Below are 17682 nucleotides of genomic sequence, written 5' to 3'. Positions count from 1 at the left end.
GAGGCAGCGCAGCCGTCAGCCGCTCCCCGCCGCCCGTTCGTAGAAGCCGCGGACGGAGAAGCCAAAGGCTCCGCGGAGGGAGGACCGCCGCCAGAAAGAGCGCCTCGGCTTCGCGGAAAGCAACAGTACGCGTAGCAGGCGGAGTGTCTCGGCTGGGAGCGGCGGCGGCGGCGGGCAGGGGAGGGGTTTGCGGCTTGGCGTCGCTGCAGAAATGTCGGCCTCTCGGGGAGCTGCCCCTGTGTGCGCGTGTGTGTATGTGTGAGTGTGCGTGTGCGCGCGCGGCGGAGTGACTTGCTCGCTCGCTCTCCCTCCCTCTGCCTGGAGCCGCCGCTGGGGCTGTTGTGATACGCCGCCGCCGCCGCCGCCGCCGCCTGATCTCCTTTCTCCCCCCGTCACTCCAGCAGCCCAGCGGTGGCGGAGGGGGAGCAGGAGAGTGAAGAGTCGCTGGTCTCGACCTCGATCTCCGGGGTTGCTCCCCTGCCCCAGCCGGCCGGCCAGCCAGCCAGCCAGCCAGCCGACCCACCCGCCGGCGCCGAAAGCACCCCGAACCCCTTCTCGGATCCACTGCCAAGCCCGACGGAAAACTGGCGTCAACATCTGGGCGAGCATATCTGGGCATGCAACGCCGATTTCCCCCGGGTTCCGCGCGCACCCAGGAAGGAGGGCTTTTCCTCTTCTCTCGCTAAGCCCTCAGTCTTCCTGGAAGGGTTCCATTTTTGAACCGCTGTTTGAACCGAAAAGCAAACGAGGAGCCGAGCCAGAGGGAGAAGGCGTAGGAATCCCCCGGCGGTTTTCTTTTTTTCCTTCCCCCAGGGATTCAGTTCATGGGGATGTGTTCAAGGCAAGAGAGGATTCAGAAGGATATTGACATAGTGATCCAAAAGTGCAAGGCGGAAAAGGACTGCCTGTTTGCAGGTGAGTTTTCCAGCCTGGTCTTTTCATTCCTATCCCGGCTCAGTTGCTTTCGGACGGTTGTTCTCGAGGGAGGGCGAGCGGATGGAGCTGGCTCCAAACGCGTTGGTGGGAGGGTGGCTGAACTCGTTTGGGGAGAATCCCTTGACGTTTTGTTGTTGGATCGTCTTCTTTTTCTTCTTTTTTAAAGCATGTGACGACCCCCTCCCCCACGCATCACAGATAAGTGGCTGTTGTGGCACTTAATTGGTGGGAAGGTCGGCTCTCTGGTTTCCTAGTTAGGTTGGATTTTAGTTTACGTTTAGAGCTAAGCCACCATCCATCTCAGCCTTGTTTTCCGTGCAAACGGTTTCCCTCCATGTTTTTAAACCTTTGCCTGAACAATACGCTTGGGTCTGTCCATCATATTTTTCATGCCTGGAAAGGTGGTGGGAAAAAGTAGACCTTCTAGGGTGGAACTTAGTGATAGAGATTGTACAAAAATGTCCCTGTCTAGTTTACCTTTTCCCCCCCCCTGCCCATCTCTCTCTTCCTCTCTGCCCCCTTATTTCAAATCTTCAATATTTTGGCGTGTTGCTGTCCTCAAATCATTCCTGATGTTTGATTCTCCTTGAGCAGTTTGTCTTATTACTGCCTGTTGCCTCCACCGAGAATGGAAATCCTTCCTGTTGCCATAGCACTGGAGCACTTGTTGCAGGGAGGGGTAGACTGGGGTGGTCCTCCTGCTAGATGATGATGATGATGATGATGATGATGATGATGATGATGATTGCTGCTATTTTTGTTTCCTGGCTTAAATTAATCCCTTGTGCTATATGTGTGCCATACTGGGGAGGGAGCTGAGGGCGTGGGGAGGTTAACAGACCAGGCATGACAGATGTGGCAAGCAAGCAAGATTGATCAACAGCAACACAGCTCTTTTGTATTTCAGATTTCAGATACGCAGATTCCACTTTTACCTTCACCTACATCGGAGGATCCAAAAGGTATGAATGCCCTTTAAAATAGCTGTATTTCTTTTCACTTGCTGGTGATGCAAAAGCTGCTGGTAAGCTGCTTGTGTTGAGCAAGTTTGGAATGTTGTTCTCACTGTCCCTCCCTTGGAAGATAGCCTATATTTCCTAGCTAGTGATGCCTTGAGCCTTTTCAAAGAAATATTGGCCTGGAACAGGTGTTCTGTAGGGTGATTATTAGTCATCAGAGGTTCATTGATCCTGCACTTCCTTTTCTTTGTCTCCCTCTGATTTGCAGACTTTAGACATTATGTTTGATGTGTGCAAAAGGGAGCAGGGAGAGGAACAGGGGACATGATCTTTCTTTCTTTCTTTCTTTCTTTCTTTCTTTCTTTCTTTCTTTCTTTCTTTCTTTCTTTCTTTTTTGCTATAGGCTAGGTGTAATACAAAGCAGAAGCAGGTCAGACAATGTTTGAATGCTACCAGCCATGTAATTTGGTATCTGTGTTCACAATACAGCGCTATGGAAAAAGGAGATTGCAACATGTGAACCTGTTTGTATATTCTTTGTTAATACAGCAACTCATTGGCATTAAAAAGAGAATCAGTAAAGTTTATAGTGAGTATACAAGTATTACTACAGGAACCAAACACTGAACCAATGAAATTTGATAGTCTTTTAAAAATTGTACATGGTTTCTGAACTTTGCCCCAATGACACAAATATCTGCATAAGTTAATACATTTTTTTGGTCTCTCTCTATTTTAATGGTAATACTTTGTTAACTGTGAAGATTCTGGAGTTTTCATCATACAGATGGTTGCTCATCTTCATTTTAAGTTATTTTAAATCAGGTAGAATTACATCAAATATCTAGAACAACTGATCAGTTTGGAAATTGTTTTAGTTTGATTATAGTTCCTAAAGTCTGTATCCATTGCGTTATATGATTCTTTTTTTGAAAAGTCTTTGTGATAGCTAGGGCTATGGTAGGTTTAAGAGAAATATTCCAGAAGAAAATGTTTACAGTCAAAATTACTGCCCTCAGCTCTTTTCCAGCAAAAAGATTCACAGGCCTTTTACCATACAGATGGGACAAGAGCAGAAGTCAGCATTTACTGTGACAGTGGTCCTACTGGAAAAAGTTTAAAGCATCTTTTGATATATACTACTACTTTGTTCAAATCTGCAGCCCTTCTCCTAGAGTACGGTTGCATTTAAATGATCAAGGGCCTATTACTGTGTATCTTGCCATCTCAACTGCTTAATCCTGTCTGCCATATATTTCAGATTGCTCTACATTCAAGCACCAGTTGATACCTCTAGTCCCCTCCATATTCCAGTCCTTTGCAGAATTAAGACATAACTTAAATCCATTGATGTGTGTGGGTGTAATAGGTTTAGACCAGTGTTTCTCAACCTTGGCAACTTTAAGATGTGTGGACTTCAACTCCCAGAATTCCCCAGCCAGCTGGCTGGGGAATTCTGAGAGTTGAAGTCCACACATCTTAAAATTGCCAAGGTTGAGAAACACTGGTTTAGACCGATGCACCTAATTCTGCATAGTACCAGCCTGCTTCTGAGACCTGCAGATGCATGTACCTCTGAATCTTGTATTCAGAGGTGGTTCAGTCAAAAGCATTTCTGTCCTCCTTGTGGGCCAGAAGCTGAATTTGTTATGAAACATTAAGGGAATTCTTTGTTGGATCAGCAGCCTAGAACTGACCACACAGTGGTTAAGATTAGTTTTGACTTAAGGCAATAGGTGTTTCTAACCCTAATTGCGTCAACTTCAGAATTTGATTCCCTACCTATTCCATTTATTTTGTAGGTGACATAGTAACAACTGGGCTTGTATTAGAGCATGTTTATGGAGACTTGCATGAAGTATGCTTGGCAATGCTGGCACAACTCATATTGTTTGCCTCTGAACAGCTCAGTCACTGGTGAATACATGTGGTAATTGAGGAACTATCTGTTCACTCCATGGGGTAGCATGCCAGAAGACATTTCTGCAATTTGCCCAAAGGCTACCTTGTCTTCCAGATGAGTGCTGATTACTCTTGCAGCATTGGTATAGGTGATGCAAATGAGTTTGCATTTGTCCAAGGCCAGCACTCCCGTGTTTTTATTTTGGCCAGCATTTAAGTGCTTTGGAGCAGAATTTGTTTATAGAACATACTTTTCTCTAAAGATTTCTTGGTGTACTATGCATTTCATCTTCACAACAATACTGCAAGTAGCTTGAGCTGAAGCTCAATTCAAGAGATGCACAGTCATCACTGGATGGCTGCACTAATGACCTGCTTGTGGGAATGAGGCATTACAGGTTCATCTTTATAAACCTATTGATCCAAGAGTATGAAGTACTGAGAAATCAAAGGAAGAGACATAAAACATGAGATCTGCTTAGCTCATGCGGGGCTGAAAATTATTTCAGTTTCACTATTGAGCTTAGTGGAGAGTAATGAGCTTGATTTTTCTATATTCAGATACAAAACCTGGGTCTTCCCATTACTTTAGGACGATCAGATCCATCATCTCATTTTCCACAAGGGCCAGATTAATATGGTTTATTGCTTTTGTATATAAAATGTTGAAAGCTCTTTTCCATACACACATACATAGACACATGCATATCCTCAAAGTTGCCTATAAAACATATGGAAAGTATCTCAAAATTCAGCAGAATAAAAATAACAATATCAAAATGTTTGTGTAATCATATTTTGAAGGAACTGCAGTAGACAGCCGTATCAAAGCCATACAAATTGGCAGAATGACAATTTTGAAGGTTCACCTGAATCAGGTTTAATAAGAAAGGCAAGCTAAGTCTCTCTGAGAATGAAAGACTTTGGGGTACAATCAGGGCCAGTACAGAATAGCACTTTCCTTGTCCGTGAATCATTTAAATACTATTTATTTCAGAGATTTTCTTAGCAGCCTTAGCTCCAACTTCCTCTTTTTGATGCTATGGCAGTTTTAACACAGAGAAATACAGTGATGTATAAGAAATTGCGTTAGACTTACCCGCTTTTCCATCTAGTTTATTCTTGACTGCTGTTGAAATTGGCTGCAGTTCTCCAGTCAGAATAATAAACATTATTAACTAGATAGGTAATAACAGATAGAGGACTGTTTTTTCCTCATTTCCTGCTATCTGATCATTTAAACTCTTAAGACGCCAAATTTTGAACCTAGGTATTTGTGAAGACAACGTTCCTCTTTTACCACTGAGCCCTGGTTCCTCAGGCCAGTTATTGACCTGACTTCCATGGACATTTCCTTCAAAACTATCTGTGATGTATGTCAGGAAGGGACATCACCGCAGGTCTTGACAAGTTCTTCATTTAACTTTGCTGAAACATTGTCTGCCTCAGGAGAGGGAACAGTTCTTGAGTTAAAACAAGTGCAGATACCTAGTGGAGTCCAAAACCCTCCTTTGACTGATTTCAATATGGACAGGTGTCCAAAAGCCCAGATCAAATTTTGGGCTGTGGCTAGTGCCAGCATGGGCTTGATATAAGAGTTGAAATTTGTAAACTTGAGGCCTAAGTTGGAAAGTGTCTGTTCATTATGTTATGTTTGGTATATTTAGCTGTGTCTGAGCTGACAGCTACACTTGGTCTTTCAGTAGCATGTTGATGGCCACAGTCTAAAAACTATTAGAGAAAAAAAAAACAAGACAAAAAATACTTTCTATTTCCCTTTCTTTCCCTTTATGTTTAATTAAACATTACATTCTAGTCATGTGTTTGATTATTTTCCCCCTCAGTCACAGAAAAAATACCATTTGATAACAACTTTACAAGATGCACTCAAAGTTGGGAGACAGCAGATAGCCCAGGTTGTGAAGTTATGCTTATTGTACATCCTGGTTACAGTTAATAAAACTGTAACTTTAAATCAAACATGTTGTCCCATGCCTTCATTCCAGTGATAGTAAGGAGTAAGTAGTGAGTTAATGTATTTAACTCAGGGGGAGAATTATAGTTTTGTCTATGTGTGTGTATGCAGATAGATTTGTGAGAACACAATATAGGATTAAAAAGTGTTTGTTTCATAGAAAATGAGTTTGCTTTGGTGTTAGAAAGCTCCATTTGGAAGTTTGATCTAGTAGCTTAGTCTTGTAGCTCTAAGCAGAAAACCCAAAACAAATTCAAGCCACATTTACAACTACATTTTATAAGTAGAGAAGTTAATGAAGTTGCTTTCTCATCAATAATGCAAAGATGTTTCATAGAAACAATAGTTTAAGGCCAGGGCTTAATGACCTTTTAATACTCCAGGCTTTTTAATTAAAATTCTTCAAAAATTTCCAGTGGATGTATGGAGTCCTAAGAATTTGGTTTGCTTCTTCTTAGTGTTATTGTTTTAGACATATAAAGTGAAAGATTGGCTCTTAGTAATGATGGTTACAAGTCAGAATTTCATTCCTTTCATCTGTAATGTGCAGTGACCCTTGTCTATCAAAGCACCTTCAGTGTTGGTTCACATAATAGATAAATATGATAATGTAATGTTTATATATGCACTTTTTGAGAATTTATAGTACTCCATTTCTGTATATCTTTCTACCTATCTGACTAATCTTCAGTTTTGTAGATTATCCTCATGGTGGAGATAGGGAAGTAAACCCAAGAGGCTCTGACTTGACTATGGCTATATAATTAATTCTTGGCTCTAATGAGACTTGAGCAGAGAATTTTTCTGCTTACATTCTTAGTTAATCATTATATTGCAGTTGCATCACTTGTAAATTTGCTCCCATGTGAGCAGTTTCGTAAGGTATGTTTGCATGGAGAAAGATAATGCATGAACTGGGCAACTGCTGAGAATGCTGACAGCAGTTTATGATTGTAAAAACAGCATAAAGTTCTGCTAGTCTCTTGCTGAAAGACCAGCGGGGTTATGAGACTAGTAGGGAACACCAGGGCTGAAGCCTAGACTCTGGAGTTGTAAAATCACCTGGAAGAAAACAGAGGCAAACTACTTCTGTTTGGCTGCTGAAAAAACTATCAGATGTGTCCATGAAGTCATCAGAAATCAGGCTTGACTTGGCCAGGGGAAAAACAATAAAGACTTTTTTAAAAACTGGAAGCCTTATATGGACTTTTTGTTGAAAGAAGAAAAGACTGAACTGAAGATTTATGGGTTGGAGGATTAAAAAGGGCCAAAGAGGAAGGGGAAAGAATAAGATGGCAATTACATTATAGAAAGAAGGGTGCAAGTCATAATTCTGTGTTTTCTTTTTTCATTTCTTTTTTCTTATTTTCTTATTTTAGTTTTTTATACTTTTACTGAATTGAAAAATCTGAATAAAAATATTTTTAAAAAAAGAAGTCAGGTTTGACTTGAAGAAGACTTTACTTCCAATAGAAATAATATAACCTGCAGTGTAATGGGCAATGAACATGTCGTTGCTCTATATATTCGTTATGTCTATCCATGTTTGTCTGGAACAAAATTAAATTTCTGGGCTTCTCTATGGAAAGTCTGTGCTTATTAGGATTTGATAATGCTAGAACCACCCTGAGACAATGAATCTTGGATATAGATCTCCAAACAAATTTAAGTAAGGTGCAACACCCCAATATCTGTCATTTTCTTCCGGCAGGGTTCGTTCCAGCTTCTTCTTTATCATCTATCACAATTCTGAAATGTCATAAAGCTTTTACCTTAGCCAGGCTGGACACACGCCCTCAGCAGTCCTTTTTGAACGTTTTAAGGGTATTCCTATGCACCTTCGGTTATGTCTGTGTGGTGACAGCGCAATAGAAACCCTAAGCCATACATTGTAATATTGTTCTCCAGATAAGGACTCTAGACAGATCCTTATATATCCGATATTGAAGAAATTTCCAGGCAGGAAGTGGGATTTCTATTTAATGCTACTTCTTTCAGACAAGGACCCCAAAACATCCTCCCAGGTTGCCCAGTTTTGTGCTACCATCTGCACAATACACCGCACCATCACTTAGATTTAGAATTTCTTAACGTAGTATTTTATTTCAATTTATTTTAGTATTTTCATTCTTAATTAATTTTGGAACATAGTATACTAATTGCTTTTGTTTTATGTATATGTATTAATGTAAGATTGTTGCTATTGTGTAGTTTTATTGTGTCTGACCTTAGGGCTGTAATAAACGTGATAATGTGTTTGGAAGGATTCTCGAAGTATGCATCATTAGTAATTTTTGCTGCCACTTTCACTTTTTTTTTGATAATTTTTACTGATCTGTGTGGCTGTTTCTCTATTGTTGCATTTCACGTTGCTGGCATTTTTAAGCCTTTCTATCTTAGGATGCATCCTTGTCTCTTGGAAGGAAGGGCAGCATGTGTGCATAACCAACCAGTGATATTAAGAGTTGTGGTTCATTCTTCTGCACAGAATTAGGACTTTGCTATCATTCTAATGGTGTATCATTCCAGGAGAAAGGAATTATTCGCAAAACATGCATTTTTATTATTGCAGTGATAAGATGTTGAATTGTTGGTGACAGAGCAAAACTACAGACATTGTTTTGCCTAGTACAGGGTTTCATAACCTCAGCAACTTGAGTTGTGTGGACTTCAACTCCCAGAATTCCCCAGCCAGCAGACTGGGGGTTGATGTCCAGACATCTTAAAGTTGCTGAGGTTGAGGAACACTGTACTTTTATTGGGACCAACCAAATTAGCACAAAAGAGTATGCAATCTTTCTGGTCTTTCAGAATTCTGTCAGATGAAGTGTTATAAAAAGCAGAAAACCAGAGAGAAATTGGACTTGGGAAGTAGTAGGGATAGTAGTAGTGCTTAGGAAGTAGTAGGGATTTTGGAGCCCCACCAGTTGTTGTCATCTAGTCACCAGTTCGGTATAGTAGTTAAAGCACTAGGCTAGAAACTGGGAGTTCTAGTCCTGTCTTAGGCACGAAGCCAGCTGGGTGACTTTAGGCCAGTCACTTCATCTCAGCTGTAGGAAGAAGGCTGGGCCAAACCACTTCCAAAAATGTTGCCCCCAAAAGTGCACATACTTGTCCAGGAGTCAATAATGACTTGAAGGCATGCGTGCACGCACACACACGCAAGTCTCAGGAAGTCTTCTTAGAGTTAATCCAGGCTTTCTAACTTCCTCCCCCAGTGTTAAAATCTTTTGTTCTAGTCTTGCACTTTCCCTGTCCTGGTTACACCAGAATGGAATATGTGAAGAATGTTGTCAGTCCAGGTGGTCATTTTGTGTTGGTGTTCCCTCAGGTGATTTGAATGTCAATGCCTATCAACTTCAGGTAGTATGGACAATAGTAAGGGATTCTGGGGGAGCTGAAAGCCAAAATCAGAAAGAAGGAAACCTTTGCCTGACCTCAACTCTCTCTCTCTCTCTCTCTTTTTTTTTTTTTTTAAAAAAAGATGCTTTTCTAAGGCCCTTTCCTAAAAGTTGCTCTTCTGGTACATGAGGGGAGTTTAGAGGAAATCACTGTTCTGGAGGCCATCATGAGGTGGGAAAGGAGTTACTTCCTCCTGTGTGGGTTAGAGTATAAGTTGACAATTAAAAGTTTTAATATGCTAGAAATAGAATCATTTGAGGAAGTGTGTAGTGTACATGCAGGATAGTCTTCCAGAAACAATGGCATAATGGCATACCAATGCAAAGATCTTTTCTAGCTACCATTTCTTTTTTTAAATATAATTTTTATTAAAGATATTTTTAAAAGGAAGATAAAAACTAATAGAAACTAATATAAGAAAAAGGAAAAAAAGAGGAAGAAATCAAAGAGAAAGCTAAAAGTGCAAGAAAGGGAATAAAAAGAAAAAGAAATAGAAAAGAAAGAAAGATACAAAGAAGTAGCTTCCGATCTTCTTCACAGCAGTTATAAGTACAATTATAAATTTACCTCTTACTCTATATGGTTACAACATAACTCTCTTCTTTCTGTAATCTATTGTGTCTAATCATCAAAACCATAAATCATAAGTTCATTTTTTTCTATTTCATGCAAAAAATTTATAAGCGGTTTTCAGTCAACCATAAATGTAGATATTGTCTTTTCTCTGATCAGAGAAGTCAGTTGAGCCATCTCAGCAAGTTCCATCATCTTCCCCAACCATTCCTCCATTGTGGGTAGTGCTGAATCTTTCCATCTTTGTGCATACAACACTCTTGCTGTAGTTATCATGTATGAAAACAAAGTTTCATAACTTTTTTCCAACTGTTTGTTCATCAAACCCAAAAGAAAAATCTCTGGTCTCAATTGTATATTAATTTTTAAAATCCTCTGAATCAGTGTATGCATTTGAATCCAGAATTTTCTAGCTTTTTTACATGTCCACCAAATGTGATAAAATGTCCCTTCTTGTTCACATTTATAACATAAATTTGAAGTGCCTTTATACATTCCAGACAATTGCTCTGGTGATGTATACCAACGGTACATCATTTAAAAAAAAAAAAAAATCTTTAAAATGACAACGTAATGTAAATTTCAATCTTTTCAGCCACATATTTTCCCATTGTTCCATCTGTATATTATAACCAAAATTTTTAGCCCACTTTATCATGTATTCTTTCACATGTTGTTCTTCTGTTTCAAATTTCAATAAAAGTTTATACATTCTGGCAATTACATGTTCATCATTTATACACAATTCTGTTCCAAACTCAGTCTTAACAATGTTCAAAACCATAAATTCTTTTGTTTACTTTAAATCTTTCTAATAATTGTAAATAAAAGAGTCGTTGACAACTATATCCCTCAGCCATCAGTTCTTCTCTTGATTTTATTTTACATTCCCCTTGACCAAATTCTAGTATCTCACAATAAGTTAGCTGTTTCAGCTTTCACTTCTGACCACGTTCCAAGTGGCAACCAATCAGGTATGTGAAGGGGAACAATGGAAAAAAAAAATCTGAAATGATGTAGATTCTATTCCTACATGTAAGAAAAAGTTTGTGAACTTCTTTTTACTTTCACCTTTAGATCATCAACTTCCCTTGAAGGCATGCCTGTTGGAAGGACCTGCTTTTCTTCTCTTCAGCTCTAATACCCGCCAGGTCTTTTTTTTTTTTAAAGATCTTGAAAATTAGTTAGGTTTCTGGTATCAGACAAAGGGAATTTTGAGCCCACTGACAAATGACATTTGTGCTATGATGGATGATGTTGACTCTGAAAAGACATGTATCTGTTGTTGCCAAAACAAATACAGGCTGGGCTTTCTGGTATGTGACTTCGATGTGCATTCTTGGTTTGCAGTTGACTTGGTTGGATTCATAGACTAAATCTCTGTCTCACTACAATTGATGGGAAAGTGGGTGATTTCCTATTTACTGTCTTGTAGGCAGAAATCCATAGCATATCTGAAAACTTAGGGCCAAAAGATACAAGTAGGTAATGCTGCCGAGTGTAAGTTTAAAGATACATGCTCTGGCATCAAATGGATCAACAGGACTTTTCTTCTTCCATAAGAACCTAATGATGTTTGCATTACCTGATTCTTTTCCTACAGTGCTTTTTTGAATCACAAGAATGTCTTCCAATCACAAGGACATCTTTCATTGTGCATAGTATTTTGGCAAAATCAGGATAGGCTTGGTAAACTTGAGGGTTCTTCTGGACTCAGTTGCACCCTCACCTAGGGAAGGAGGACTTGGCAGTCATGACTCATGCTCTTGTCACCACCCTTCGAAATTACTGTAATCGGCTCTAACTGGGATTGCCCTTAAAGAATATTCAGAAACTGCAGTTGATTCAAAATGCAGCAGCCCACATACTTTTGCGCTCCTGATGTTGGGAGCACATAACGCTTGTTTTGCAGGCTCTGCAGCAGTTGCCAGTCAGTTTCCAGGTCCAATTTAAGGTGCTGGTTGGACCTATAAAGTCTTCATAGCTCGGCACCAGGGTACCTTCAGGGCTACCTTCTCCAGCCAGCTTCAGCATGACTGATTGGATATATCAGGGAGAATCCATGGCAAGTCCCATGCTTTGGGAAGTTTGGGGGTTTGAGGCAAGGAGGCACTGCTTTTCTATTGCAGAGTCTACATGGTGGAACAGCCTCCCAGTGGAGATTAGGCTTGTTCCCTCTTTGCTGGTCTTTGGAAAGCTCTGAGCCATTTCAGAGAGGCTTCCCCTCATTGGATTTGCTGCTGGCATCTTTTTTTCCTTTGCAGTATGGTTGTGTTTTTATTTTTCTATGGCTTTTGCTTTGCATTGTATTTTTTTCTGTGTGAGCCTCTGAGAGTTATTTTTATTACGGTCACATAGAAATATGTTACATAAATAAATACATATTGGGAATGCATGTAGAACGGTGAACTTAGAAAACCTAATATTCTGATCACAATCTAGCCTGCGATAGGGCAGAATGCATACTTTACATGTATCAGTTCCTGTATTCAGTCTAGGGCACTTGCAGTTAAAAACTTAATAAAGTATCAGGTGCTGGATAAGATCTCTGCATTAGACCCTGCTGGCCAGAGTAGAAAATATTGGGCATGAGGGACAAAACAATCCAATCTGCAGATAGTCTGGGAAGAGGAAGAGAGAGAAAAAGAGAACAGCTTGCCTTCTTCCACTTTTGGCTTTGCCTTCATCCAAGTTGCTTTGGCCCCATTCACCGTGGTCATGCGTTCACCAATAATACCCTGAAGAGAATGAAAATCTTGAAAGAATGAAGGGTTTCCCTTGCCATGAATTATTCAGTCAGAATTTGCTTATGGAGTAGTATATACTGAAGAGGATTCAAGCATACAATCGAGAATTATACTTTTCTTGTTGTTTCCTTGCTAGGCCTCTTACAGAGTCCAGCATGAAATTTTGGCAATTAGATCTTTCAATGCACACTTCTTCCCAAATGATATTAAGCTGTAATAGTGAGAAAATTATGGGACAATCAACCTTTGGATGGATGTAAATAGCAGGGTTTGCATTTGAAGTGCTTAAGTCCTCCAAAGCCACAGTCAGACGCTTCAAGTACACTTCCTGGAGTCACATTGTTTGAGTTGGGCAGCCTTATATATCTAGTTAATAAATAAATTAAAAAGTAAAATCAAAGGAGGGAAAATGAAAACCTCATGAGGAGCTCAAGTATGTGAATTGCATAGATTATCATAAATAATTCATGTGCTGTGAGGTTTGAAGGATTATTGGGGGGCTGGGAATTGAGCTGATTGATCACTGCTTCATTTTTTTTCCCCTGAAAACCATCTATTTCAGATTTCTGAATTATTGGACCTGTTTGATTGCACTGCACTCTTTGCTGCTTTAGGAAAACTAATTAGGAATGTATGAGTTAGGAATAACTTTATGGGTAATCTGGGCACTAAATATGGAACAGACAGTATAGATGTTTGAATAATTTTAATTTCTTTTGGAAAAAGCTCTTAGACAAATTGAGAGATGTTTTTCAATAAGGGGAAATACTGCTGCTATTAGTACTGTATGCAAGGGTTACCTTTGCTTTCTCTTACTTTTTTACTGCAGATATAAAAAGGACATTAGGATATTAGAATTTTAATAGCAAGTATACCTGGTTATAATTTTATTTAAATAATCATTTTAAAATAAATTATTTTTAAACCTTCTAGCTGTTCTTCTTTTATGGAGACCTGGTTGTTCCAAAATATGGCAGACTACAAAGAATGCTGATTTGGCACCTTCATAAAGCTGCTACATTACAGTCTGGAATCCCCAGATATTTGGCTTGGTTTATGCAAAACAACGGCTTAGCTCTCTTTCTTTAGAGAAAAACGATCAAGCTTTCCTTTTACTTAACAAATTGAATTTTAATCACCACTTTGGAGTTTTTCCTTTGACAATATGAAGTGTCAACAGACAGAACTTCAAAAGAAGTCTGTTATTATCTATTACTGTATAGTATATGTTGCTGTGTAGCTTAGTTAGCACTGTAGTTATTTTTATTTATTTATTTATTTCCTGCCTTTATTATTTTTATAAATAACTGAAGGTGGCAAACATACCTAATATTCCTTCCTCCTCCTATTTCCCCCACAACAACCACCTTGTGAGGTGAGTTGGTCTGAGAGAGAGGGACTGGCCCAAGGTCACCCAGCCGGCTTTCAGGCCTAAGGTGGGACTAGAACTCTCATACCACACCTGATTGGCTCTTGGGCTGAGACAGAGGGACTGGCTCAAGGTCACCCAGCTGGCTTTCAGACCTAAGGCGGGACTAGAACTCACAGACTCCTGGTTTCTAGCCCAGCACCTTAACCACTAGGCCAAACTGGCTTTCATTATTACCTATGTAGTTAGGCACAGTGGCACACTGTTTGCTGCCACAGAACTGTATTGTATTCTGAGTAATTTCTTAATACAGAACTTGATTGTAGAAGAGAGTGTTCGGGTTGCAGGTGTTTCAGCTGTCTCTTTGCCTTCCCCTTGAAATTGCATTGCACCTGTCTTTTTCTCCTACTTATTTTCTGGGAAAGGAGAGGAAGTCTGGTACAGCAACATCAAAGCTTTTCTTCTTCTTCTTCTGTCCCAGTAATTTGGACATGGGCCTGTCTAAACAGCAATGAAAGCTCCTGTTTAAACCTGGTACCCTTCTCTTGTGGTTTTAACTCAGAACTCTGAGACTGTCAAGTCCATACATTGCATCACTTCCTCCTCCTCCTTCTCCACCACCTCCACCTCTGTGGCTTCTTCTGCTGTTTCAGCAAGAATTTCTTAGCTCTGCTCAGTAGCTTTAGATTATGGTGTTCTCCTCTCCCTATGCAAGACAAATGATAACAATGGAGGTTTCAAACATGTAGATAAAGTTGGCTATCAGGCTGCAGTGGAAATCAGTCTCTGTATCAGATTTTTTTTTTCTTTTACTAGCTCTCATGCTCTGAAGGGAGAGCAAATAGGGCACATTTGATGGTTAATTGTGGGGAATTCTGGGAGTTGAAGTCCACACATCTTAAAGTTGCCAAGTTTGAGAAACCTTGCTTTAGGATATTGATGCCAGGTAAATTCTTATAGTACTTTCTGATTTGGTACTACAGGTAGTCCTTGCTTAACAACCGTTCGTTTAATGATGGTCTGAAGTTACAACAGCCTCAGAAAAACTGCTTTATGACCTGTACTCACACTTACAACTGTCGCAAAACGTTGCACCACCCCCACACTCACATGATCGCAATTCAGGCACTTGGCAGCCGGCTTGCATTTATGACCAGTTGCAGCATCCTGCGGTCACATGATCACAATTTGCGACCTTTTTTGCGAGTTTCCAGCAAAAAAGTCCATCGGGGAAGCTGGGCTCGCTTAACGACTGTTGTAAAAAATGGTTGTAAAATCAGGTCTGGTCATATGGTAACTCACTTAATGACCACACCACTTAACCAGTTTTCTGGTCCCCATTGTGGTTGTTAAGTGAGGACTACCTGTAACTGCTTTTAGCAAACTGGCATTTGTTTTTGGTAAGCTCCAACCCACAGTCTAGGAACCTTTAACCTTTAAGCAGTGGCTGCTTCTTGTGACTTTCAGTAACATGATGCAAAGCAATTTGCTCTGAAACCAATGTAATGTGTGTACTCTTCATCTTCTGTCTATGATCAGGTGAGCAGGCAGTGGTATGAATACACTTGAACTTGTATCAGGACCCTGGACAGATCAATAACATCTGTAGCCTCTTGGCTGTCTTGGAGCAAGATTTCCTTCCGCAGCAACCACAGGATAAGTGGATTCTCATCTGCTAATTTTCTTGTCATCAGTGAGATACTGAGAGGATTTTTAAGGATCATCCATTACCACAGCTTAATTGAATTGCCATGTGATCTTACATGCAGCAGATCAAGTGCACTGGAACAGAGAAACCTGTCTTCTGTGCCATGGTAACCATGGTAAATCAAATCTTTTCAGAGGCCTCATTAGTCAGGAGAGCTGGTATAAGTATTGTGGAGTGTAGAACAAATATATATGCCATCAGCTTGTGGTATTGTGTGGAGAAAAAAGTGTCTTCAGCTCTTCTGGAAAAGGTCTCCTTCTGAATTACCTTATGGGTGATATGCACATCAGCAACAATCATGGAAGGGTGTGGCTAGGAAGAAGGAAATTAGGCATAGTTGGGAAAAGTACTGTGCTTGATTCAAATACACAGAAAGATGACAAGAGAGTATTCATCTTTGCAGAGTATCATGTAAAAAGGGACTGAGTTATCTTTGTTGTGGGAAATGCATGTATATGCACCTCTAAATAAGATCCAGATCTTGTATTCCCTTTGCACAAATTTTGAATCAAATCATGGGGCCATGTGTCATTTGCCTTTCAGTTCTCTATTTTTGTTAAGCATTTCTGGAATGGATTCCTTCTAACAACTTTCTAGAGAACCAGATGCTGTCCCCACAATTATTCATGTTTTAATAAAGAACATGCTGAATTATTGTAATGTTTTTGTGACACTGTGCATAAAAATACACAATATTACAGTGGGGAAAAATCCAAATAATTCAAATACACATGCAGAGAAAAAACACTGTATGAATGAGAAAGGATAACCTGTTGCTTTATCTTATGAGGGGATCTGGTTTGCATGCAAATGTCTCAGGTTTGATTCCAAGCTTCTCCAGTAAAAAGACTTGGGAAGAAACATGCCTCATAGTTAAGTGGCCATTTAAGTCCAAGCTTCTCATGTTCATATTCAGTAGTAGAGTCCAGCAGCCTCCCACATACATGTAATTGTTTGGGACTCTATACTCCATCCATTTCAGTCTCCTGTCCAGGAGAGATGCAGCTATGGCCTAAATTTTAACCATGACTGGCAAGTTGGAGGGAGCTGCCATATCTTTTGCACTCTCAGTTACCTTGAAATTGGTTAAATATAGCTTCTTCTATTTTATTTTTTTTTAGTTTTGCTTGGAATTTAAAGGGAATGATCAGTGATTTTATACAGGAAGAAAGTAAGTATTTCTATGTACATAGATGAACCCCCGTCCCCAAAATTCTAGTATTTGGCCTGTAGCCAAGAAGGGGCTAGTTGGTTGAGTACCTACTTCTGGCCATTGTTCTCATTGCATTCCAGATACTCATCAAGTATTTAGAGTCCTGATAAATTAAAATGGTGAAAGAAAGAATGAGAAAGAGGGATGTTAATTACAAAAATGAAGTTAGTTAACTGCCCATATGATAAATGATCACAATCAAGTCTTATTTATAGCTTACAGTATAAAACAAATATGCAAATGGTATTCAAGAGTTTGAACATCTCTTCTTGGCTATTATCCTGGAAACTGAGGTACCAGCTGAAACAGTTACAAGAGCAAGACTTGTTTTAAAATGAAATTAAACAAATAAAACATACAGGAAACTATAAAAGACACAACTTGCATCTGTGAGGTGTTAGCATAATGAAATACAAGTGATTTAAGCAAACTGAAAAGAGCAGATAGGAAGAAAGTCAAGTTTTATCTGGGAAACACAAGCATTTGCACACTGTATTCACAGTTCTAGTGCTATTGCAGGGCTAAGGAGCCATCTCTCCAGCAGTCTGCTCCCCCATGACACCCTCCCCACCAGAATCAGCATGATTGCTAAACCTAGAGAGCCACTACAACCCAAGTTGTAGCAGCCACAAAGCAAAGACTTATCAATCTGCCAGTGTTGTTAATGTGTTACCTTGACAACATGTACTTTGGTTAAAGAAATTGGTTTTCACCAATTAAATCTGTGTGTATTAGCATAAAAGTAAAACAATATTCAAGGGGATACCTTTGTTTTTGGATCATGCATGTTTGTGTCTCAACAGATGTTCCTTTAGAACAGTGTTTCTCAAACTTGGCAATGTTAAGATGTGTGGACTTCATAGCTAGCTGGGGAATTCCTGGAGTTGAAGTCCACACT

At 39.8% G+C, this 17682-nt stretch overlaps 1 protein-coding gene across 1 annotated transcript in view; it reads left to right on the top strand.

The window, feature by feature from the left end:
• The first annotated feature begins 286 nt into the window (after positions 1–286).
• Positions 287–17682, top strand: part of PARP8 (poly(ADP-ribose) polymerase family member 8) — a 179070-nt gene continuing 161674 nt past the window's right edge. The window contains exons 1-2 of the mRNA XM_063295680.1: positions 287–915; positions 1844–1898. Coding sequence (XP_063151750.1) covers positions 825–915; positions 1844–1898 — 146 coding nt within the window. The 5' untranslated portion in view covers positions 287–824. The remainder of the gene's footprint in view (positions 916–1843; positions 1899–17682) is intronic.

The sequence above is a fragment of the Candoia aspera genome, chromosome 2 (genome assembly GCF_035149785.1).
Source record: "Candoia aspera isolate rCanAsp1 chromosome 2, rCanAsp1.hap2, whole genome shotgun sequence".
Classification (NCBI taxonomy): domain Eukaryota; kingdom Metazoa; phylum Chordata; class Lepidosauria; order Squamata; family Boidae; genus Candoia; species Candoia aspera.
This window is presented reverse-complemented; position numbering and strand designations above follow the sequence as displayed.